Raw genomic sequence first — 25,679 nt, forward strand, 5'->3', positions numbered from 1 at the left:
TACAGCCAAAGCCAGTTCAATAAATGGCAGCAATTACATAATCAAGAAGAGTTGTGGAAGTAACTTTGTCACCAAATGCAGAGGGACTGCTCAGCACAGATAGTTCAACAGTTTTTGAACACTCATAATTTTGGTACCTGCACACCATTGTTGCCACCTCAGAACACTCAGTGACCCATTTTTCCTCTCACACCATCCAGGGAGACCAGATCCACAGCAGAGGCTGACTCAGAAGCACCACTCTGGAGCCAGTCCATGGGCATTACAGAGTTCTGCTTCATAGACAGAGCCAGTGGAGCGCAGATCCCACTGCAATCCCTCTCACAGCAATGGAAGTCACTCCATGGATCACCTCAGAAAGCATGGAAAGCATCCAGCCCTCCAGCCCTCCCCTAGCTCTTGCAGGCTGTTGGCAAACCTGCAGACAAGACATCCAACAGATCCCAAAAGAGGAGATCCGCAGCACAAAAACTGAACACAGAATTCTCCATGTCACAAAGGCACAAACTGCACCTTGTGAATGACCAGAATGGAAGGACAGAGCCCCAAAATTGGAATTGGCAGCAGCTGTGACCCAGCTGAGCCCTGTCCCTGCATGTGGAGGTTAATAATGGGGTACTTACAAGCAAAGCTCTCCTTACTCAACACTGGGGGAGCCAAGGGAAGATTGAAATCTCTGGGTGGAGAATCCTCCAGACACAAAGCCCTACATAGCAAGGAGAGCCCAGACATGTTCCTGACCCACCTCAGAAGCCCCTCCCCAAAAAGAGCACACTGACAGCAAGGCCAACAGTGCCCTGCAAGACACTTTTGAGGGCTGAGTCATCCAAAAGAGTAATTTTTCCAAAAAGGACAACTTTGTATGTCTCCATAGCTTTAAGGACAGCTGCTCTCAACCTCCTCCCCTCTGAGCATAACTCCTGTACCAGGTGCCCCCTGCACCAGCCCAGCTCAGCAGAGCTTCAGGCAGAGCAGGGGCTGTGCCACAGCCACATCAGATTCACCCAGGGGACACAGCCTCAGCCGAGCCCACAACTTGAAGCCCAATTTGGAGCCCAGCTTGGAGCCCAAGGTTTCCACAGCAGAACCAGTTCTGCCAGATGAGCCGTGCCCCAAGCCAGGAGTGTGTAAATGGAGCCACTCCCTAACCAAGGGCAACCAGAGCTGGAGAGGATCCCTCTCAAAACAGCAGCTCTCCTCTCAGAAAAAGCCATCATTCTCCAAGTGACTTCTCCAAAGCCATGACCAAGTCCCTGACTGTGGCTTTGGCCAGCGCCTTCCAGGACTAATTGCTCCAAAGTTGTGTCCTCCCTAGAAGAAGGCAGCTGCAGCCCTCAGTTCCGGCATTCTGCCACCACCCCCCCCCACACACACTTTTTGCTCTTCAATGAGAAATTCCCTAGAACAGATCACTTCCAGTTTGTGTAACATCTCTGGATCCTGTTCCAGAAGATTTACAGAGCTGCTGACAGCAGCAAGCCAAGGCCGCCAGTGCTCTGGGCTGGCCAGGGCTCATCTGGCATGTGTCAAACATGGAGTAACTGGGCACAGGGGCAGCCAAGGGCCCATGATAACATTCTGTCCTTCTAACATTCTGGGGCAGTGATGTTTCTTGGCATCCTTGCTCTGGGACATACCCTCCTACTCAATCCCAAAGGAGGGAGGCTTAGCCAGAGTAACCTGGGACATTCAGATGTAGAAAAGGGCACGGTTTGGCTTACGCTGCTGAAAGGGAAGGGGATTTTCTTAGTATCTCCACCATTCCTTGGGGCAACAACTCAACAGTTTCAGACCTTTGCTGGGAGTTCTGACAAAGTCTATGAGCCCTGATAAACAGTCTCATACACATCCTGCAGTGGGAAATTTCTCCTTGGGACCAGGGACCACCAGGAATGAGTTTGGGAGCTTTTACAGTTAGTGTGATAAAATTCTCCCTCTGTCAGGGAGTTGTGAGAGCTTCTGGGCTGGTGCAGAGCCAGTCCTGCGTGATGGTGATGCAGCACAGGAAGTGCAGTAGCCCTGGGAACTCTTGTGGAAGCTGCAGCCCCTCCTTCTCCAGCTTTCACTGCAATGTTTTGCAGTTCAAAATATGCAAACCATGGTCTTCCAAGGCTTCCAAGACTATGGCTTGTACAGACCAAGTCTCTCCCAAGACTGCAACAGAACATGGTTGGTGCTCCAGAGCTGGAGGTAGCACAGGGCATTGGGGCAGCATTCAACACCCAAACCAGGTGATTGTCAGTGGGAACACTGCTGCATTCACAGGTACATCCTTGGGAGGGTCTGAGCTCACCGCTGTGTTTTACATGCCCTGTGCTTGTAGGCAACATCTACAAGAAGGGATGTGACGATCAAACATGATGGACTATCCTCCACCCTTATATATTTCCTATCCCAAATAGGACTGGATGCTCTGGACAGGAAAGAATTGAACAGCTTCCACTGGCTCCTCTTTGCTGGGTAGTCAGATTATTTCAATTAGGATATTTATTTCAATTTATGATTCAGTTTTTTTCTGGAACCCAAATCAGACCTTTTGGGCAACTTAAGTAGGGGCTGGGTGGAGAGAAGAGATTGAAACACCACTGCTTAGCAGGCTCTCAGCTCTGCTCTGAGTAAGACCCTCAGGAACTGACTTTTTCCAAGACAGGGGTTTTTTGGGTAAGTTTTCTGCCAGGCTGAATCAGAAGGACAGCCAGGAAAGACACCCTGACTGCACATCAGGCCTTCTGTCCTTCACCTCCCCATCCTCATACCATTGTGGGTTAATGCCACCAGAGACTGAGGGATTGTGTTGCCCAATGTCACAGAGCTACAGCAGAGATATCTGCACTGAGCCAGTCCTATCAGTTCCCCTCCACAGCCCAGGAAATGAAATAAAGCCCTTAAGAGTGACTCATCTGACCCACTTTGCTGCAGGACATGCTGGTCAGGGCTCTCCAGCAGCGCAGGTGCCTGGCTCCGGGGGACAGAGCTCCGAGCACCGTCCACCCTCCCTCAGGGTCACAGCACTTACTTGGAGCTGGACTGGGCCTGTCCATAGACCCCGTCCTGCTTGCAGCTCATCACGGGCTGGGCATAGACCACGTCGGGCTTGTTGCTCGAGGGGCAGGACAGGGCCCGCGCTGGCACTTTTTTACTGGTCCTGCTGGTTCCCTGCTGGGTGCTGCAGCTGCTGTAGATGCTCTGGCGGTTGAGGGTGGCCTTGTGCTCGGCCCGGCCGCCGCCGTGGGCCTTGCGCAGGGTGCCGCGGGGCGGCTCGCAGTAGAGGTCGGGCTCGCTGCGGCTGCTCTTGATGTTCTGCACGAAGCAGTAGTCGCTGCCGGCCCGGGGGCTGCACAGCGCCTTGCCGTGGGCCCGGCTGGCCCAGCCCTCCATCTGGCTGTAGGAGCTGTAGCGCCGGCTCTCCACGTCCCGCTTCAGCGTCCCGTTGTAGAGCTGCCGAACACCAAACACAGCGTTAGGGCTGAGCTGAGCTGGGCACTGCCAGGCCCGCCTGGCTGCCCGTTTACTGCTTTCCTGGGCCTCTCAAGCATTTTTGTGCCCAAAATTTATGGGAGGTTATCCAACCTGCAGCCCTTACAAAGGAGCCAAACCCCACCTGGGTATCAGGGACACCGGGGGATCAGGATGTGGGATCCAGGAGCTTTAAAGCAGAATTGAAAGCTGAAACGTGACCCTTGCAATAGAGAAAGTGATTTATTCCCAACACACAGGGCCTAACCCACCCTGTAATTACAGGATCTCACTGCAAATCTCCCACCATCATGGAGCTTGATGCCCCATTCTGACCTTCCAGCAGTCCCTGCAGTTATTTTTAATTTCCTTATGCTCTTTTCTTCCCCTCTCATCTATGAGTTCCTTAGAAAGGGAGTAAAGGGAGTGAAAAATGAGTAAGAAGAGATTCTTGGATCTTGTTTCTTGTGCCAAGAAACAAGTGGAGACAGTGAATATCTGCTTATGAGTTACAAGGCGTGTAGTATCTGCTCAGATAATGGGATGCTCTGGGAACAATGGGGAATACGCAATAAAAACTGAGATGACTAAGACAGGAAGTAAAAAAGAAAGGCTAAAAGATGATAAAATAAACCATCTACAATTAGCAAAACAAAAAGATGGCTTTAGCTGCCCTGCTGTCAGTTCAAAATACCTTCACCACTTCATCAGAAGTCCTCCAGATTTGCATCAAGTTTGCCACACCACGGCTGAATTCAATCTTCTGCTGCAATGTTAAACCTTTGGGATGTCAGTGCTGGCTTGTGGGAGCCTGCAGGATTATGTCCAAATGCGAGACAACTCATTCAGGTGTGTACTCCAGAAAGGAAAAGAAAATAAACTGTTTTAGGGCTGTTTGCCCCATAATGCTGAGTTTGTGCTCTGCATCCCCTCAGCAGTCTGGCAAGGAGATCTCCAAGACATATAGCAAACAGGCATAAAAAGAACTAAGGAATAAAACTGCCTTCTCCATCTCCCTTTAATTATCCTGGGAAAGCTCATCCCTGGTCTCATGTAGGATCAAAGTGGTCTTTTCTCATCCAACTCTAAGCAGTGGCATTTTGGGTGCTGCTTTCTGCAAAGGCCACCCAAGGGTCCCTTTGGCTGGCAGAGAAAAGTCAACACTGGCTCCTCATGATTTCCTTGGAATTGTGAAAAGCATGTGCCTGGTGCAATGGTTCATGTCACTGAAAAAAAAATTCCGCATTTCCAAGCCTAGAAACACTCTATGATGGAGAAATGGGAATCCTCTGCTGGCTCACCCCGAGTCCCTCAGCTCTGCCCTAACTCCATCCCAGCCCCAGCACACTCAGCATCATTCCTGCCTCCAACACTCTGCAGAATTGTCATTATGTTAATTAATTAAGCAAAATATTTCCATTAACAAACTGATCTTCAGGAATGCAGGGAATCCTCTCAGCTGTGTCCCAGAGAGCTGCAGAGGTAACGGCTGAAACCCTTCCCAAGGGGCTCCCTGCACCACCCGGGTGGGACTAAATCCTTTAGTCCAGCTCTGCTGATGCCCAGATCACTGCTATTTGAGCAGTTTTCAGAATTTCAGATGTGCATCTAAAAGGTGAATTGCTGCAAGGGGACAAAAGGGAAGCAGCTTCTCTCTGTGCCTTCTCCAGAGGACACAGAACAAACCTGGTGCTGAGTGGCACAGGGGCAGGTTCAGAGCCTCCTGCAGAGCTCCCTGCAGAGCTCCCAGGGTTTGGAAGGACAGGTTGCAGGTGAAAAGAAGAACCAGGGTGAGGCACATCACAGTAGAATGTGATGAGTCTTGGGGGCTCTCTGGCAGTGGGACAAGCCCTCTGCTGCCCAGGATAAAATCCAGGATGGCCACATAAACAGGGTCTGTCCGTCCAGTTTTGCCTGGGAGCACACACACAGCAACAGCGAAGTGACCTTCCATGAAGTCATGATCTACCATATATGTCCTTCTGAGGTGATATAATCTACATTTCAATTAATTTTCCTGGGTTCAGAAACCCTGGGGTCAGTGAGGGATGGACAGGGCTGCAGTGGGAAGGTGCAGGGTGGACTTTGTGCTCAGTGGAGCCGCTGGCAGCAGCCGCAGGACAGAGAGCAGCTTGTCAGATGTGAGCCCTGCTGGTTTTCTTTGTGAGTCAGTTTAAGCTGGGATTATTCTGTAGGGCTGTCAGAAGCTTGGCAGAGCTGCGGAGCCCCTGGGCATCTGCTGAAACTGACTCAGGAAGCCTGAGAGAGGAACTTTGTTTATCTAAAGCCGGGATTTGCTCTGCAGCACACTCACTGAGGGGAGGGGGGCGTCTCTGTTTGCTGAACAGAATCATGGGTTCTCAGTTTCCTGCTGGGTTTTAGAGTGGCCATAGCGTTGTCCTCCTTCTTGGCAGCCCTGAGACGGGTGAAGCTTTGCAAAGACACCTTTCTGCAACACAGGAGCCCTGGGCTGCAAGTCCGAGCAGGTCCTGGCAGGGCGGGGGAGCCTTTTGCAAACTCATGGGAAAATCGTTCCCGTGTGATGTGAAGCTCATTACCAAAGGCAGTCCAGGACTTTTATTGCTGATTCTACCAGATGCTTGGCTGAGCCCATTTTAATCTCTTTCAAGTGGCACGGACCTAATTGGTATCTCAGAATTCCTTTTTGCAGCAGGAGCCTGATCCAACGGCTCCAGATCGATGAGGATTCTCCTTCCAGCTCCAATGGATCTCAGACCTTGAGCCTATGAATCCCTGCATGACCGGGGCTGATCTGATCCCTTCCTGTTCCTGGCACAGCTTCCCCACACTAAAACCTAAATTCCTGTGTTACACGCTGACCCAGCTAAGTCAGGGACCATCACTTCTAGCACTGGAGTAAATGTGGCCAAGGGAAGGGAATTCCCTGCAGCCATCAGTGAGACAGGATGCCCAGCAAGGAAGAAGTGAAGCACTCTGTGTCTGGAAAGATGCCATCTCTGAGGGGGAAGGTGTCACACAGACTGTGGTTTAAAGAGCCACCTGACAACAGCTCCCAACTTCTGCTGATGCCACTCTGTGTGCGGGGAGCTCTCCCTGCGCAGAAGAGCAGCAGTGAAAGGAAAGAATCAATCTCTGGCCTTCGGACCTCATCAGTGCCCAGATTTCCTAATGCTGTGAATTGCACCTGCCCACTGCCCATGGGTGTGTGCATGGTGTGCCATCCACACCTCTGGCCTTCAGGAGTGTGGGGAAATGCTGGGAAAGACCAGGAAGTCCCTCACAGTGGGGTGGAGACAGAAGGCAGTGATTCCCTCCACACTGCAGGATCTGGGAAGCATTTTGAAGGGCTCAGGCTATCACTGAGGCTTCTCTGCACAGGAACCGAGAAATTGGGACAGCTTGGAAGGTGTCTCCTTCCATCACACAACTCCTTGGATTGCCAAGGAGCAGCCCAGAAAATCATTCTTGTCCTGGGCTCATCCCCCAGTGTGGGCTGCAGGGAGGGAGAGGATTCTGTCATCTACTCTGCTCTGGTGACACCCCACCTCTGCACAGTTCTGGTGCTCTAAACATGAGGACATGGAACTGTTGGAGCAAGTCCAGAGGAAACCACCGAGCTGATAAGGGGACTGGAGCAATTCCCCAGTGGAGACAGTCTGGGACAGCTGGGAATATTCAGCCTAGAGAAAAGAAGGTTGTGTGGAGACCTCACAGCACCTTCCAGGATCTGAAGGGGCTACAGGGAAGATAGAGAGGGATCTTTCATCTTGGAGTCACAAGACAAGGGGAATGGCTTCAAACTGCCAGAGGGCAGCCTTAGATGGGATTTTGAGGAGAAATTCTTCCCTGTGAAGGTGGGGAAGTCCTGGCACAGGCTGCCCAGAGAAGCTGTGGCTGCTCCATCCCTGGAAGTGCCCAAGGCCAGGCTGGATAGGGCTTGGAGCAACCTGGGATAGTGGAAGGTGTCTCTGTCTATGACAGGGGGTGGAATGAGATGATCTTTAGGGTCCCTTCCAACCCAAACCCTTCTGTGACCCTATGATCCTATGATTCTGCTTCCAGCCATTCCATCAGGCCCTGGCAGTCCCCTGCAGCTTTAGGATGCAGGAGGATGCTCAGGTGCAGCCAGGCCACCTGACATTCTGAATTTTAGTGTGAACTTCTCCTCCCCACTGTGAAAGGAGTGTGTCTGTGTGAGGCCAGGCCTTGGCAGCTATTCATTCATAGTCAGGGAAGGCAGGGAGGAAGGAGAGGCACTGGAGATGAGCACTGGTGGCACTACTGCTCCTCTCAGGCCCAGGGAGGAAGAGCTTCCCTCCCTGGCAGCAGCAGCACAGACCTGCCTTTAAATTAATGAGCATTTGTGGATCTTCAGTTCTCAGCCTGCAGTATGTTCTTAGAACAACAACTGGAATATCCAACATGTGAGACAGGTAAATAAACATCTTTAAACTCTTATGTCAGCTGGAATAAAAGTGGTTCTAGAGAGAAAGTCAAAATGGCATTTCCCCAGCCATCAGCCATGAGTCCTTTTCTGGTTTTTTCTTCCATAAACCCTTTTTCTTGGCAGGAAAAGTGTCTGTCCTCCCCCTAGTTTCCAGAGAATGAGAAGCATGGAGCAAGGTGCATCAGCCCAGGAATGGTGCCCGGATCCAGGTCTGCCTTCCCATGTCAGAGCCCTCCCAGAGAACTGGGTGTTTCTGATTCCGCATCTGAGGACGCCATCAGTTCATTACCTGCCTGGATTTTTTTCCCTTGCAATTTGTTTGTTTCTAGAGCAGCAGACAGAGAAGTGAGGGCTCCGTATAAACACGTCAGGAGCAGGTTTCTCCCAGGCTGGAGGGCAAAGCACAGGAGATGCAACCTGAGCAGGTCCCACCCTGAGTGCTGGGTGGGGAGAGCTCCTCACGCTCCTTGCGAAACCCTCAGAGCGCTGCTCCCTCCACGGCAGGGAGAAAAATTGCAAAACCAGCAAATACATTGTTTATCTATTTCTGAAATGCTCCTTCCCACCTCTCCCAGGAGCTGCCTTTCCCCTATGACTTTTCATCTCTTTTTTCCTCATTCAGCTGAGATTTAGGTCTTGCTGGTTCCATTTTTTCTGGCTAAGGAAGGCACCGTCCAACTTGCTGTTCCAAAGCCTAAAGCCTTGTGCAAATCTCCCAGGGACACCAGGTTCTGACCAAGCAATGATGTGCAGTGACTTTAAACCTTTGTTTTCTCTGGCAAGATTATTCAAACCACTCTCTTTTGGGGTTCTTTTAAGCTTGGATGCATTGTCACAACAAACAACAAATTTTGACCTGAAATCCTTATGGAACAAATCTCCCGCTGACAATGAGAGGTTTTGTCCAAAGAGGCAAAGGCAGGCAGGGACAACAGTGACCACCTCTTGTTCAGGAAATGCTCTTCCAAGAGAAAGCTCTGACACTTTGTCCCACAGAGGAGTTTTAGCTAAAAATATTCCTACAGTCTCTGGTGCAGAGGGATCACCGGTGTGTGTTTCTCATTAGTTCCATAACGGATGTAATTACTACAGGTAACTGCTTTAATCCAGCACCACCAGACCAGCCATATATTCCTTGGTCTGGAAGCATGGCTGCTCCTAGAGCTGTTGTTAAAGTAACACCTGGGCCCCCCATGGAAGAGAGACACTGAGGGGCTGGAGCTTGTCCAGGTAAGGGAACGGAGCTGTGGAAGGGTCTGGAGCACCAGGAGTGGCTGAGGGAGCTGGGAAAGGGGCTCAGCCTGGAGAAAAGGAAGCTCAGGGAGGACCTTCTGGGTCTGCAGAACTCCTGACAGGAGGGGGCAGCCTGGGGGGGTTGGGTCCTGATCCCAGGGAACAGGGACAGGACAAGAGGAAATGGCATCAAGTCGTGCCAGGGGAGTTTCAGATTGGACATCAGGAGGAATTTTTTCATGGAAATGGTTGTTAAACATTGGAATGGTCAGCCCAGGGCAGTGGTGTGGTCACTGTCCCTGGACATCTTCAAGAAATGACTGGACCCTGCACTCAGTGGTGATGGGTCAAAGGGTGGATTCCATGATCTTAGAGGTCTTGTCCAGCCTCAGTGATCCTGTGATTCTGTGAAAACCCCAGCTCAGCTCTGTGGGGATAAGGATCTGCTGCAGACAGGACACATCTGAGATTCCCTCCCCAGCACATCCAGGGTTTGCCCTCGCTGGGGGCAGTGCTGGGGGGACACACTGGACACATCCACATCATGTGGGGGATTTCCTTCTTGTGGAAGCAGCAGTATGGAGAGCCAGATGGGCTCTGTAGCTTGTCCTGCTCCTGCCTCATCTTGGTCATGCTGTGGGACCTGGGAATGCCCCAACTCCCTGCCAGCAATGGACCTGCCAACCCAGCAGACCCAGGCAAGAGCTGGGTGGGAGCTGAGCCTCAGAGGTCTTTGCTGGTGGAACTCCACGTGCTGCCCTCCGTGTGTTTAGGATTTGGTTGTGCCTCTCCAAAGCTGTGCCTGCAGTTGGGGTGAGCACCAAGGTCCCTGCAACCCATGGACCACCTGACTGTGGCTGTGGCTTTGCAACACTGCGGCAGAGATTCCATTTTTGGGGTGACCTGAGCTGTCAGAGACAAGGGTGTGGCACATGCTCAGGTTTCTGTCATGGCTGCACTGCTCTAGGTGCCCAGTCCAGCTCCCGTAACCCTCCCCTGGGTTTGTCTGTGTAAATCGTGGTCACCACTGGCCCTCCTGTGGCACCTGAGGTGTTGCTCACACCAGGACACAGTTCCTGAGGCTGCAGGGCTTTGGGAACTGCTGGCCACTCACAGCTCACAGTGGCAGTAGGGAGACAAATACCTCTAAGGCTCCACAGCACCTGGGTTGAGGTATCACCCTGACACAGATCCTCCCATTACTGCATCCCCGTGTGGTGTCTGAGCAAAGCAATTCCCAAAGGCTGAACATCCTTGAGAGCTGCGCCAGCCCCTGACATATGAGCCAAGGAAATGCTGCCACCAGGAGCAAACCCACTGCCCTCCAAGTGCCTCCTGGAGAGGCCCCACTGGCTCAGTGTTCCTTGCACTGGCAGTGAGAAGGTGCTCGCTGGGGACAGCGATGCTGCAAACGAGGCAGCCCACAAGGGCAAGAGAAAATAATGTCGTTTGTAATAATGGGTGAATCTGAGAGTTTAAGCCAAAGTCTTAGAAACAAAGAATATGGGAATAATTAAATTAGAAAAGCCCTCTAAGATCAGAGTTCAATCATTAACCTTACACTGCCACATTCACCTTAAACCATATCCTCAAGAGCCACATCCAAAAGATGTTGAACACTGCTAGGGCTGGGGACTCCACAACTGCCCTGGGCAGCCTGTTCCAAACTGACTGATCCAGAAAGAGCTCTTCCTCCAGATCCACCATTTCTCATTACTCTAATATCTGAACATCAGTCTCACAAGATTGAACAACAGAAGAAAACACAGAAGTGTTTGACATTTCCAGGAAGACACAAAACAAGACAAAAGGAGGAAGCCAGGAATAGCAGCTTTTAAGAGCTGTGGGTGGGACAGGACACCTTTAGTGTCACCATCTGAGGCAGTGCCTTAGATTAGGGCACTCCAAGAGCAGTGTCTCAGGTGCGGGTGCTGTGGAGCAACGCCCTGGAAATGGATTTCCCACTGCACCTTTTTAACTACAGGGGACTGGGAGCTAGTCATTCCCCTCAATATTACACTGGGACACTTCCCTGGAGTATCTGAGTTTGCCTGTGCCTGTCTCAAAGGACTTTGCCACTTTTCAGAAACATTCACAGCACCAGCTCCAGCTGGAAATAAGTCCAGCAATTTTGCCTTCAGAAATAGATTTGCTTTATCTTTGGTTTCACGTTTTACAACCCAGGAATTACAAACAGGAAACATTTCTTAGGAAGCCCAGAACCTGCACAGACCCCAAACAGGTCTGTAGACAAAAGCTGAAGTTATCCCAGGCTGAAGGCTGGTGGCAGATTTGTGGAACCTTTAATGCTGTCTGGAAAAAGCAGAATGGAGGAGGCTGCTCAGTGTGGTTGGGGAGTCTGGGGTCTGTTGAGCTTCTTAAGCACATTTAGGCTTGAGGTTATGTGTTCCAAAACGCCAGTGGCACCTGGGACTGCTTGCCTCTTAGTGCAGTCATCTCCCTGTGCACTCATCTCCCTGCTCCATCCAGCTCCAGTGGCAGGAGATAGGGATCCAGGGGGGCTGATTCATCCTGACCCGACAGATCTCCCAGGTAGAGGAGATGAATCATTGCCCCTACCTCTGCCTTTGCTGGCCAGGGGAGGAGTCAGACAACTTGTCAGGACTAAATGGCTGATTCTCAGATAGACTCAGGTAAGACAAAGTTTACTGTGAATTGTTCACAGGTCCCAGTCCTTTTTGCTAAAGTAACCCATATCCTGAAGACCTTTATCAGAAATATTTAGAATTAAAGACTTGCATGACACTTAAATTTGGAGAAAGACCTTCCCTCAGTAAGTGCAGGGCAGTGTCTCAGGGAACAGACAGAGGTGCCTAAATCCCCGGTGAGCCTGAAGGACTGAACTGTTGCGTCCATGGGACTCTGGTGTCTAATGGAGGTCCTGAACTTCATCACGTTCATCACCACCTTCCAGCTGTTCCCCAGAATACCAACACTGCTGACTAAAAGCCCCAGCAGCCAGGGGCATTCCCACCATTCCCACCTACCCAGCATTTGTCCAGCTGCCATAATGATTTGGAACAAGATCAGGAACTAACATGAGGAAACAATAACCCTCACACCAGCAGCAGGAACTGCAGCAGCACCTTACCAGCATGAGCAGAGCCAGGCCTTGACTTCCTCCCTCTATAACAAAAAACCCCATCTACAAACCCTTAGAATGGTTGAAACAGAGCAATTTTGCTTGGACAAAGCACAGCAAACTCCATTCAGGAATCACAATAAGCAAAGAGCAACATATCATGAAAATAAAACATCCCAATTGTTTGAGTTGTGAAGCTCAGATACTCCACCTCTGCCTCGGGAGCTGCCTCAGTTGCGCTTTTCTAGTGGCCACAGAAACCCTGCCTGGTTACCATGGCTGGACCCTCTGCAGGGCTCCACCACTGACTTAGGGATAGAGACCGGACACCTGGATGGATGGACATGTGTTCTGACCCATTACAGAATCCCAGAATCCCAGAATGGTTTGGGTTGGAAGGGACCTCAAAGCCCATCTCATTCCACCCTGCCACAGGCAGGGACACCTTCCACTAGCCCAGGGTGCTCCAAGCCCTGTCCAGACTGGCTTTGGACACTTCCAGAGATCCAGGGGCAGCCACAGCTTCTCTGGGCAACCTAGGCCAGGGCCTCATCACCCTCAGAATGAAGAATTTCTTCTACCCCTCCCAGGGAAGAAAATCCCATCTAACTCTGCCCTCTGTCAGTGGAAAGCCATTCCCCCTTGTCCTGTCCCTCACCCCTTGAAATAATCTCTCTTCATCTTTCCTGTAGCTCCTTCAGATACTTCAAGGCCACAGTACAGTCACCCCAAAGCTTCTCATCTCCAAGCTGAACAATCCCAACCCTCCCAGTGTTTCCTAACAGCAGAATTCTCCATCTCCCCAATCAATTTGGTGACTCCTCTGAAAACACTTTTCTCATCTGGGGACAGGAGCCACCCTGGCTGGAATTTAACCAGCACAGGAAAGGACACTGAAATGGGCCAACAGACAGGCTGGAAATAAACATTTCAAAGACACTCCAGTGCTCCCAGATTTCCTACTGAACACCCAGTAATGCAAACTCAGCAAGTGACAACAGTGCCTTGAAGCCATCATACTACAACAAGGCCATTAGGAAAGACCCAGGTAAATCCTTCTGAAGCTGAGGAATGCTGGTGCTCTGAACAAGCAGAGGATCTGGCAACCACCAGGAAAAGCTGCAGTGCTGTCTGTGTGCTTGGAGCCACCAAAACCTTTCCTGGTTCAAGCCTTTGATGGCTGAAACGGAGCTGCTTTATAGTCCCAGGGTTGTTGAAAGGAGTCCTTTGCTTTTCTCATATTCAAATCCCAGATCTGTGAATTGCTCCTTTCTACTTTAGAGCTGATGAAAAGCAGGGAACAGCAGAACACAGAAATGTGTCCTAGTGGACTGTGGAGTGGTTTGGAGCGATTCCCTGTGTACCAGGGCTCTGTCACCAAGGACCAGGAGCTCTGTGGGATGTCCAGCCTCACACTGCACAAAGACAGGTACCATCTCACCTGTGCTTTTTCTGGAAATATGCAAATTTTTTTTTTGGAAATCAGTGTGGAAGAACTGGACCCACTTTTTTGCAAGCACAGAGAATAACTGAAGGGTCTGCAGTTGCACTGAGGCTGGGAACAGCAGCACAGTTCTAATTCAAATCCCCTGAACCACATTCCCCAGCCATATTCATGTAATTCACAGCCATGTTTTGGTGCACAGGAACAAAGATGGGAACTCCTGGATGTGCTCCAGACTTTAACTGAGCTGAGACAGTCTGAACTCAACCTTGATCCCTCAGGCAGCTTCCAAACTCTTGTGCCATTGGATATCAACCTACAAATCCAAACTAAATCTTGTCCACTATAAAACCCCCACATAAAACAGCTGCGAGGCCCTCGATCCTCCTCCTCCACTGCACTGAATCCCTTTCTAGGAGAGTCAGGATCCCTCTCAGGTGAGTTTCTGAAGTACTGTGACCTCCCTATGTGACTGTGAGATGTTCCTGTGCAGGTGACCTCAGACCATGCCACAATGCCAGATCAAGGAGTGTCTTACCGGGTATCCCCAGTTGCTGTTCCCTGTCTGGGTTTTGGTGTAGTAGCTGCCCCGGGATGTCCCGTAGCCATAACCATCAGCTAAACCATCATACATGGAACCTGCAAATGGAAAAGGCATGGTCAGCATGAGAAAGCATTCCTAGGAGAGAGCATTGCCAGGAGAAAGCATTCCCAGCAGGTGCCTTTCAGAGCACAAACCTTTTTTTTAACAGCAAGTTTAGTTATGGGAAAGTGACAATTATAAATCTCAACAGGAACATAGGGAATGCAGGCAGCAAAGGGAGCACTTGTCACTGCTGGGAACTCTAGCCCTCACACCACAGACTCCCTAGACCTCCCCAAGGTTTGCAGCACAAAAGACCAAGTGCCATAAAACCCAAAGCAGAGGAGCAGAAAGGGTCAGAGATGGGGACAGTGTCTGACATGATGGAATCACAGAATCCCAGAATGGTTTGGGTTGGACCTTAAATCTCATCCAGTTCCACTCTACCATGGCAGAGACACCTTCCACTAGCCCAGGATGCTGCAAGCTCCATCCAACCCGGCCTTGGGCACTTCCAAAGATGGGACAGCCACAGCTGCTCTGGGCACCCTGGGCCAGGGCCTCACCACCCTCACAGGGAGGAATTATTTTCCAATATCCCATCTAGCTCTGCCCTCTGACAGTGGGAAGCCATTCCCCCTTGTCCTGTCCCTCCAGGCTCTTGTAAATAATCTCTCTCCATGATTTCTGTCAGTTCCTTCAGGTACTGGAAGGTCACAATTAGGTCACCCCAAAGCTTCTCTTCTCTAGGGCTGAACAATCCCAGTTCTCTCAGCCTTTCCTCACAGGCAAGGAGTTTCTTTCCTCTGATCAACTTGGTGGCCTCCTAGTTGTAATATGAGAGGAACCTGATGATATTTTATGCAACATGTGCCGGAATGTCTGGCCATAGAAGACTTGTAGTAAATACAATTTCTCTCTCTGAAGGCAAAACCCACCCCTGACCCTTTCATCAGTCCACTCCATGTCTGAATCCTACCAACCCCATCAGCGTGAGCAGCCTGAGCAAGGCTTGCTAAAACCAATCAATGGTCACTAACAAACACCATGGGTTTTGTTAAAATAAAGGATGATCCAGTCTATTTAACACCTGGGGATCTAAAACAGCCAAACGCTACAAAACCTCACTGCACTCTTTGAATTCCAGTCTTGTCTCTAAAAGATCACTTTGTGTGTCTATACTTTTTTTTCCTGAAAATGTATAGAGCTCCATCATTATTTTTGGGATGCTAGAGGAATAAATGAGACTGGATCTCAGATATGGTTTTTAAAGATGCAAATATCTTGGATCAGGAGGAACCCATCAGCCATTTTCCCTATTTCTCAGTGCTTTAACCAGAGTTTGGATTTACCTACCCCAGCCCTTCCAAGAGCTCTCCCAGCACTGCAACCTTTGGATCCCTCCTAAAAGTATTTTACTCAATGCCACGTTCATCACTACAAGACAAATGAAGTGAATCATTCTCTTTCCACAATGGAATTCCCTTAAGCCCCTCTGAATGGTCCGAAAGAGTTTAGGGTGATTGAGTACTTCATTTTCAGAAGTACTCAACAATTGTGGCATCCCAGGTCCCGTTATGAGGAAGTGTAAACCCTGCACTCCAATTAACTTCCAGGGGAAGCTCTGAATGTCTAACAAAGTACAAAATCAGGACTTACCTGTCCTAACTTATGCACCTAAACTGGTGGGTAATGTCAGAAATATCCTAATCTCTGTGATTGTTTGATAAGACTCATCTCTGAGATAAACTGGATAAGCTCGACCACAAAGGCCCCGGAGCCACTCAGGTCTCCTCCAGCCACTGATCCTTGGAATAAACCTTATTTATTGCCCTGCCTGAGGCACCCAGAACCTGTTATGGTGATTTGGTTTGTGGCTAAAAATTCTTGCATTTTCTCAGGAAGATGATTCCTGTGGATGTGGTGTAAATAATGAGATTTGCTTTCTATTGTCAGCAGGATTGCACCTGGAAAACATCCCTGGATGGAGAACAGGCAACAGCCAGGTCGGCTCCCAGCTCTGCCCCTGTGCAGGAAACCACAGGAGCTCCTTTTCCATAGTCTGGAGACTCGGTGGGCACTGCTCCTCACCCAGATCTCCCCAGCCCCAAGTGCCTCATGCACATGAAGCTGCACAGCACTTGCTGATAAGACAAGGAAGTGGTCATGGAAATGCAATGGGAGATTCAGTCATGTCCTTCACCTTGTGCTCCCTCTCCACCCTGGGATTTCCTTTCAACTCCACAGCAGGACATCAGTGTTGGGCCTCAGCAGCAGCAAGGCAGTGCTGGAAGTGGTGAGTTTGGGCAAGGTGATTGACACCAGGACACAGAGTTATCTGATAATCTTAATTCTGAGCATGAAGGTAAAGCCATTCCATGATAATTTCCTTGGAATTCCTTCTTCAAATCTGCCTCTTGTTCTCTGTAAACACTCTGTAACTGCAGGTGTGAGCACCTGGAGCATTTTCCTGAGTGAGCAGCTGTAAAAAGGGGTTCTGCTCCTGACTTACAGCTCCCTCTGCCTGACAAGTCCTGCCTGGGGACCATACTTTTCCTTTCAGGATCTGTTCCTGTCATGCATTCCAGACTTTGGGCTTAGAGCAAGGAGATACCCAAAATAAGTCAGTTTAGGCACATCTGTGACCGTCTTCAATAAATTCACTGCTACGTGGCCAAGTTCAGGAGATCAAGCAGTTGGTTCAAGTTTATGTTCTCCATCAGGGAAGGGTTGCCTTCACCTCCCACAACTTGTACATAAGAGCTTATAAACACAGAATTACACAGAATTTCAAACATTCAAGGCATTTTGAAGTCACCCTGCTGGTTGGAGATGTTTGTCCTGCCACCACTCAACTGGGATTTATTTCTTGGAGAGCTCAGTCTTAAGGCCAAGAAGAACCTGGGGATTATCTGGTGAAGGTGGCTGAAGAAAACCTGATCTTTGTGCAGTTTTGGACACTTCTCTGCTTGGTTCATCTTGACAGCCAGCTTGACAGCCAGTATCCCCAGCCCTCAGGGACAGGAAGGAGATCCCTCTTTTCAAACACCTCAAGAGTGAAGACCACACAACCTAGTCACAGGTCCTCGGAATTTGGGATAAACCCAGGCAATCACAAAAGGGTGGAAATGCTCTTAGTAGAAGATGCCCCCCTTGTGCTTTTTTCTGGCAATATCCACAGGTCTGTGTCCCAGTTGCTGTTACCCAAGCAGCTCTTTAGGTCCCTGAAGGGCCCATGTGCACTTGGGCCAACACACAGAGCCAGTAACAGAGAACCACGGAATCACAGAGTCACTGAGGTTGGAAAAGCCCTCTAAGATCAGAGTCCAACCATTTCCCCAGCACTGCCACGTTCACCACTAACCATGTCCCAAGTGCCACATCCACACATCTTTTGAACATTCCCAGGGATGGTGACCCCACCACTGCCCTGGGCAGCTGTGCCAGGGCCTGACCACCCTTTCCATGAAGAAATTTTCCCAATATCCAACCTGAACCTCCCCTGGCACAGCCTGAGGCCATTCCCTCTCCTCCTGTCCATTCCCAGGGAGCAGAACCCAACTCCCCCCCAGCTCCCCCCTCCTGTCAGGGAGTTGGGCAGAGCTAGAAGGTCGCCCCTGAGCCTCCTTTTCTCCAGGCTGAGCCCCTTTCCAGCTCCCTCAGCTTTTCCTCATGACAGAGGACCCTCAACAGCTGGGACAGAGCTAGAAAGATGTGGCAGAACCACACAGATGAGGTGCAGCCTCTTAGTGACCATGTGGATAGAAATCAACTCTGAAGGCTGCTGAGATTTCCCCCTCCCCAAATTATCATTCCCCCATGACATCTCCTTTAAAACTTAGACACTTTAAAATCTCTTTTATCTTCAGTGGGACAATTCATGAGGGTAAAATTCAATTACAGCAGATAAGAAGTGCAAGACCTTGCAGTGCATCTCTGTGAGCCCCCCTACCCTGCTCCCACTGCTTTCATCCCCTTCTCCATCCCTGTTATCTGTAAACTGAGGCTGCCATCGAACCCAGTGTAGCTGCTCTTGATGAGTTATTTCCCTTCCTCAAAGGCAACTCTCCTCTCTTGCAGCTGGCACTGCTGGCAGGAGAGAGCTGTGTTCCAAGTGCCCTTTTCCCAAAGCCAGCTGGACACACAGAGTCAACGTGGAGATTGTGGAAAAGGATGTCTGTTAATAAATATTAATCTGTGGCAGGGAAAGGCAAGACAAGAACCAGTCACTGGCAGTGCAGGCTAGGCAAGTTAAATCATAAACTATGCACGGCTTTAAACAATAAGGATGATTAAACATAGGAAAAACACAGGGAGAGCAGAGGCCTGTGGGAGGCACAAAGCAAAGCCTCGGTACCTTCTAGGAGAGAAGTGTCAGTGCAATCCCAGACATGGAGATTCCTGCAGGAATGACAAAACTCCAGTTCTGCCTTCTGGCCTATGAGCTAATGGGGATTTTTTTTGTATTCCAACAATCTAAGGTTTGTGGAAGAGTGGAACCTTTCACTGAATCATCTCACGCTGGGGGAAGTTACAGAAGTCTTTAAAAGACTTTTTATCCCCCAAATCTCATCTTCCTTTCACATCAGAGTCCTGATCCCCACCAAAGCCAGATGGGGTCCCATCAGACCTTGGTGGAATTACTCTCCTCTTAGCCACAGCCAGCACAGAAACTTCTAGAAGTCAGCTCAGCCATAGGACAGTTGGATCTGACACTCCTTGGACCTATCTCCTCAGTGACAAATCACTGGCAGAACTTTCCTTTAGCCAGAGGACTTTGTAGAGCAGAGCTGATGGCTACAAGGAGCTGGTTCAGCTTGGCCTGGCCTTTGCCATGCTACTGAAATTAATTTTCCCTGGAAATGTGCATTACTCACAAATTCAGGGGGAGGCATCTAGTTTGGTATTGCCATGGGGAGAAGGACAGATAAGCCCTACAGCAGAGCCCACAGACCCAACCCCTAAGGAGGACAGACCCACACAGACCCCACATATCCCAGACTCTACAGATGTTCCCACCCTTGGGAACAGCTGTAGCTGCTGTGTGGAGCCAATCCCCACTTGGTTCAGGAGTATTCTGCTGGCAGCAGTTTTCTGCTCACTGTCCCACATTGGCCACCAGATCTCCAAAGTGGCCACAACACCTTGACCTGCTGGACTCCAAATCACCAACTCATTTATGGTTCCATCAATCACTGGGATAGTGAGGGAGTGTGTGCTCCCCACTAAAGGAACTCCAGTGGTGGGATACAACACCCCCACCCTGCTGCATGCATGAGGGCTCCATGTCCATGTTCCCCATCCTACACACACTGGGACACGGCTCCTGTAGGTGGGGGAAGCTCTGGGCCCTGCTCCAGCTCCAGCTCAAACCACAGCTCCAAACACAGCAACAAACCTGGACCTGGCCCAAGAGCTGCCCAGCCCCACTCTGGGGCTGTCTGGGAGCAGAGGGAACAAAATGCTCAGGCACTTGTCAGGGGGCCTTGGGAATTCCCCAGCTTGAGCTGCCTCTAAGGAGCATCTCTGAGAAATCCCAGGGGATGAAGGGAGCTAAAGTTGGACGAGAGTTTGGACAGGCAGAATCCATGCTTAACAGATCCACATAGCCTCTTTGTACAAAAAACTAATTTGTCTCATCAGGGCTGCCCACCTGATCTTTGGGCAAGAGCAGTAAAACCCAGCACCTGAAAGCTGAGCCTGACCCACTCCGACATCAACCAGGAGACAGCCCTGGGAACAAACAGCAACTTCTCACCCTTCTGGGATTCCATCCAGGAATGCACTGGGATGAATCAGCCCCCAGGATCTTTGCTGGCCAACCACCCCTGGTGGGAACGAGGGGAGGGGGGGCCTGGGCCTGTACTTGGAGGCAGCTCCTGGGAGTGGGATGTGACTCAGCTTCCCTTGGACACAGAAACCAAAGCTGCACATCTCCACGCAATTCCCATTCCCAGACATTCCCCAAAGTGTCTGGAGGAGGGGTTTAGCTTGTTGAGCAGAAACTGGCAATTTGGGAATGTGCTATTCTTTTTTCTTTTCCCAGAGGTTTCACCTGGGCTCCTCTCCAAGCTGGATAATCCCCCTCTGCCTCCCTTTCTTCCTGCCTATGGATCCCTCTGCCTGCTTCCCTCTCCATCCAGAGCCCCTCAGCTCATCCTGCTGTGTACTTTATTTTGTTAGGTCTGTCACTGTAACACCTTAAGCAATAAACCCTCCAGAGGTGGGAGGAGATTCCCGTCTTCCACTTTGGTGGCAGAGGAAAGCTCTCCTTGCCCGGGCCCCCCCTCACCTATCGGAGTCTGTGTTGACAAAAACAGAGGAAGCAGGGATTTGTTCCTGGCAGAGCCCACCTGCCCTTGCTCTGGAGGTGCTCCATTCCCTCTCTTTCAGCAACTGCAATTCCCAGAGCAGGGATGGCTCCCGAGGAAGCACCACCTCCACACACCCCCCAGCAGCCTACAGCCACCCAGCTTCTCTTGCTAATCCAGCCCTAAACATGTCTCTGGACCATGGCAGCTCACCAGCACAGGATTCAGCCTCACAATGCAGCTTGGAAGAGCTGCTGGACAAGGCACAGCTCCCAAAGGAGGTATCGGAACTTGGCACAGCTCACCCAGGACCCCCCTCCATGCTGCTCACTCCAGACTCAGCTGAATGCTCAGTCCCAGTTCCAGCACCCCAATGGCCCCCAAAGCCTCAGGATTTCCTCTCCTTCATGGACTCAGCCAGGCCAGAGCTCTGTGGCTGCTGGAAAAAGCACCTCCAAGAGCCAGGAGGTTTTGCACAGAGGTTGTGACAACCCTCTCAGTGTTCAGCCTCCAGCTGGGGAATGCTGGGCTTTACCTCCAGACACAAGGATGGCAGAGAGAACCATTTGCCAAGCCTTGATCCAAAGAGGAGGGGGTTCCAGTGGGACACCCGGCTGCAGGACTCAACTGATTGTTTCTGTGCACAGTGCACAGAGGTGGAACAGCCGCTTGGACCCCAACACAGGCAAAGTGGAGGGGGCTGTGAAACACCCCCACCAGCCAACACCAGGGACACTTCTCCCAACTCATCTCCTTCCCACCACTCCCATCGGGGTCCCAGAGAGTCCACACTTCTCAGTCTGCAAACGGGAAATTTGTTGGGAGTTCCAGAGGTGAATCCTGAGCTGAGGTTTGTGTCCCGTGTGTGGGCACAGCCTCCTGCTCTGCCCCTGCCCAGTGCTCAAGAGCAGCAAAGCCCCAGCCCCAGCCCACAGCAGGGTGGAGGAGGAGCACTGTCAGCTTTGCCATCCACAGGAGGGGGTGGTGGGGAATTCCAGCCATAGGGCCACTTGCAGAGGAAGGATTTGCAAAACCAGATAGCTACTCCAGCTTTAGAGCCAGGGAAAAATTGGTTATAGCACACACTGAAATGTCCAAGTGCCTCAGGGATGTGGAGCAGAGCAGCACTCCCAGGAATCAGCTCCAGCCAGGAAGGAGTTGATGCTTCCAGCTCTGTGTCTTGTCCTAAACCCTTCCATCCAGTGCAGCAGATCTTGGCACCACCTGCCTGAGGTGAGCCAGGAGAGAAGCAAAGCAATCTGTGCCCCCTCCATAAACCCCACTAAAGCACCCCGAGCACCAGCCCTGCCCCGGAGGGCTCCCTCGCTGCGGGACCTTACCTCGGTTTGAGTGGCCCACGCTTGACGACACCGACGACTTTTGCTTCTGCCTCTTGACCGTCATCATCACCTGCTCCTGGACGCGCTGCTTGCCCGTGCCCTTGGTTTTCAGCTTGTGGTCCGAGGGCAGGGCCAGCGTGGAGCTGGCCTGGTCCTGGAAGCACTCGTAGGCCAGCGCCGTTTTCAGCGGGGAGTGGAGCATGGCTGGAGGCCGCGGGCGCGGGGCTGCACTTGGCTCGCACGGACAACACGGGGCCACCGAACACGGCGTGTGCTGGGCTTAGTCCCCCGAACCCCTCCTTGCCATACGTCCCCTGGCCCAGGGTGTCTCAGGGCTGCTGCTCGCAGCTCGGCTCCCCGGCGTGTGAGCAGTCACACCCTCTGCCAGACTGGATATACAGCCCTGCCCGCACACACCCACGCCTCCCCGCCAGCCCCGGCACCCCCGAGCCGCTGCGGGGCCTGCCCGGCCCGAGCCTGCCCCCAGCCCCTGCCCAGCCCCGCGGGCCGGGGCTCGGCCGTGCCGGTGGGCAGGGTGGGGGGCTCGAGGGCTGGCCATGGACATGGGCACTGCGAGGGGTCTGTGGCTCTGGGTAGGAAACGGTGCTGCCAGGGGGCTGCAGCATCTCCCACACGGCTCCTCTTGCGTTCCAGCAATTCCCTCTGTCCAAACTGCATCAACCCCAGGTCTCAGTGCCAAGAGATGCCCCAGCCTGCAGGAGCAACACTGCCCACAGCGCCTGTTCAGATCCCAACTCTACAAGCACAGGTTGCAAACCCACCCCTCCAAGCCCAGGAATGCAGGATTCCTGCAGAACACCGGCTCCAGGGGTCAGGGAGGGTCCTGATGAGGGGCCCTGCAGAGTCAGGGACATCCCCCCAGAGGGTGTCCCACTCGTCTGGGACAGGCCTATGGAGAAATTGGGGCACAGTTGAGGCAATCTTTGCACACAGCTTGGGGTACTAGGGAGGAAAAGAGGAAATTTAGCAAGAAGAGGAGATAAAATGGCTGTGCAAGAAATGACACGCCAGGCGATGAATGGGAGCAGAGAGTTCTCCCTCTGCCAAGCCACACTGCAGCAACTTGTTTGCAGAGAACCGAGCACCTCGCTGCTGGTGTGACCAGTTTCAGGTCACAGCAAGTGCTGACAAAGCTCCTGCCAAGCCACAGGAGGCTGATACAGAAGAGAAACAGTCCCCATCAGGAGGGAGGCTGAGGAGGGGATGCCCAGGGTAGAGGCTTCTGGGTCCTCCAGGACCAGGACCTGGATGCTTGTGCCAACACTCAGAGGAGCAGAGCCCTTTGTGCTGCCAGATGAATCAGCTGTGGGAGAAAAGATGTGTGGAGTTTCTCTCCAGTAAGAATCAGCCCAGGGTCTGACCTGGTGCTTTCACTCCCATCCATCAGGTTTTGTATTTCCCTGGTGGTTTGTGTCCACCTTTCATGTTTTGTAGGAACAAGAGCAGCATCAGAAAGCACAGAGCAGGCTCCTGGGAAAGATGAGCTTTGTGCATTGTCCTTTTCCATGCTCCAGGATGCTCCTCCCATGAAAGCCAGGAGTAGAAAGCCAGGTTTTGTCAATATGACACAGGAGCAGAGCAACTGGAGGGTATTTATTTGCTTTTGGTCCCCTCTCCTCACCTTTCCTGACCCCTCACCAAGGGATGCAGCGGCTTTACTCTGCTCCATCATCCAACCAGCAGGACTTTTAGACCATGCCCAGGCAAGGCCAGCCTGGAGCAGGGTGGGTGCTGCCCAGTGCCGGGTGGGTGATGCCCAGTGGGATGAGCGGATGGAGTCAATGGGGTGAGTGGGTGCCCTCCTTTCCTGCTGCACCTGAGCATATCCCCGGTGGGGACCAGGCCGTGCTGTCCCGGCACAGGCAGGAGCAGCGCAGCAGTGCCCGCCTGTTGTTTTCCCCTGCCTCACTTGTTTCTCCTGAAAGCTCGATATCGATGCCAAGCGGTGTTTTCGCAAATCAATGACAGGCTGTCAGCGTCAGGTGGCTCCTGCACAACAAAGTGCCAGCTCTCGCAAACCTGTAATGTCACTCGGCCCGGGGCGAGGAACAGCCCTGTCCCTGTCCCCGCGGGAGAGCCGCGTGTTTATCGCATCCCGTCACTGCGCTCTGGCATCTCCCGGTTTCATAACTCGCCCAAATTGCTGAGCTGGGCTGCGGAGCTGCGGACAGGGAGCTTAGGGAAGTTTTCAGGAAACAATGGTTTCTTGGGGCGAGTTCGCACGGTTTAGCCCAAGGGAGGGAATCTCCGGGATTCTGCAACAGATTCCAAACCCGTATCTGGAAGAAAGATGCTTAAACGAAGGTTTTTATTGCAGTTCTGTGCAAACTGCGTTCTGGTATCGGGCTGGGGGTGTCCCTGAGCGGAGCAAGGGAGCATCATCCCAGCCCGCCCAGCGCAGCCCCGGCGCAGCAGCAGCAGCGGAGCTTTCATCCAGCAGCGCCCCGAGCAAATTCCCTGTCTGCCTTTGTGTCTGGAGCTCACGGGCGCAGCGGGCAGGGCTGAAAGAGACGCAAACCCGTGCCGGATTCGGGGTGCGATGGACAGGGGTCGGAGCGCGAATGGAATCGGTGTCGCTGAGGACGCGGGCGGTGCTCTGGGGGCTCGGGGGTCCCGGCGCTGCCCGAGCGCGGCGAGCAGCGCACGGCGAGGCTGTGACTCACGCTCCGCACCCACTCCGGGACACGCCCTGTGCATCTGGGCTCTTCAAAGCATTTTTGTGAGAGTTCCTGGGATTCCTGCCAGCTGCCTGATCGCAATCAAAGCGCTCGCTGGTGCTCCCAGAGAGGCGCAGGTTGCCTGTTCAAACTTGTCGGGCGCTCCTGAGCTGGAAGTGTCTGAGGCGCGCTCGAATTCTGCTGGGGGGAATCATTGTCCCCAGCCCTGGTGTCAGGAAGTCCAGCTGTTGGGGGTTACTTCAGCACCGGGGGTTGACCCTTCCTTCGGACAGGTGGTCGCCAGGAGGGGCAGAGGTGCAGATGCTGGGAATTCTTGTATTTCCCAGGATAATGCCGTTTTCTGAGCAGTGACTCATCCTCACCCCAGCACAGCTGAGATTTTCCAGAGCCTGGCAAGGTTCTGCAGGAAGGAACCTGCTCTTCAGACTTGCACACCTTGGTTTCACTCTGACTGCCTTGAAAATGTCTCTTTCGTGGGACCAGAAAGCACTATAGAAAGTGGGCAGATGGAGAGCTTAGACCCAACAGAGTAACAGGATACAGCTGGAAGGGAACATGCAGCTGCCACGGTGAGGAAAGCCAGGCAGAAGCCTGCTAAGACTTGTGGCAAGGCTGTTCTTGAGCAAAACCTCCCCTCCACTCCTTGCACACATGTGGCACTGAGAGGATTTTGGGGTGGTGCTCTGGGAGGACAAGAAGGCAACAGTGCCTGGCAGGTCATGGGCTGGCCCTTGGCAAAGCAGGGACACTTCTCCAGCCCCAGAGATCTCCCAGTGTGCATGGAAGCTTGGAAAGAAAGGAAATCCCTGATTTCTCCCCAAAACAAAAGGATGCATCAAGTAGAGCAGCTGCATCTGGCCAGCTGAAAGCCTGGGCTGTATAAGGGAGATAAAAGACCTGGGAACATCACTGAGGTGTTCCCTGACAGAAACACAGTGGAATGCATGAGTTAGGTAGGGGCTGCCCCCTGCCCAAAGCAGGGCTAAACCAAGGCAGGACCCAGTTGCTCCAGATGTTGTCCAGTGGAGGTTTGATGGAGATTCCACAGCCTCTCAGGCCTTTCTCCCAGTATTTGACTGTC

The 25,679-nt window shown here is 52.0% G+C and overlaps 1 protein-coding gene across 1 annotated transcript in view; it reads right to left on the minus strand.

Annotated features, from left to right (window-relative positions):
• Positions 1-22,101, minus strand: part of PKP1 (plakophilin 1) — a 44,580-nt gene extending 22,479 nt beyond the window's left edge. The window contains exons 1-3 of the mRNA XM_041422708.1: positions 21,900-22,101; positions 14,204-14,304; positions 3,017-3,438 (exon numbers count right to left, since the gene is read on the minus strand). Of these exons, the coding sequence (XP_041278642.1) occupies positions 3,017-3,438; positions 14,204-14,304; positions 21,900-22,101 (725 nt within the window). The remainder of the gene's footprint in view (positions 1-3,016; positions 3,439-14,203; positions 14,305-21,899) is intronic.
• Positions 22,102-25,679: the final 3,578 nt, after the last annotated feature.

The sequence above is a fragment of the Onychostruthus taczanowskii genome, unplaced genomic scaffold, assembly GCF_017590055.1.
Source record: "Onychostruthus taczanowskii isolate IOZ18803 unplaced genomic scaffold, ASM1759005v1 scaffold74, whole genome shotgun sequence".
Lineage (NCBI taxonomy): Eukaryota > Metazoa > Chordata > Aves > Passeriformes > Passeridae > Onychostruthus > Onychostruthus taczanowskii.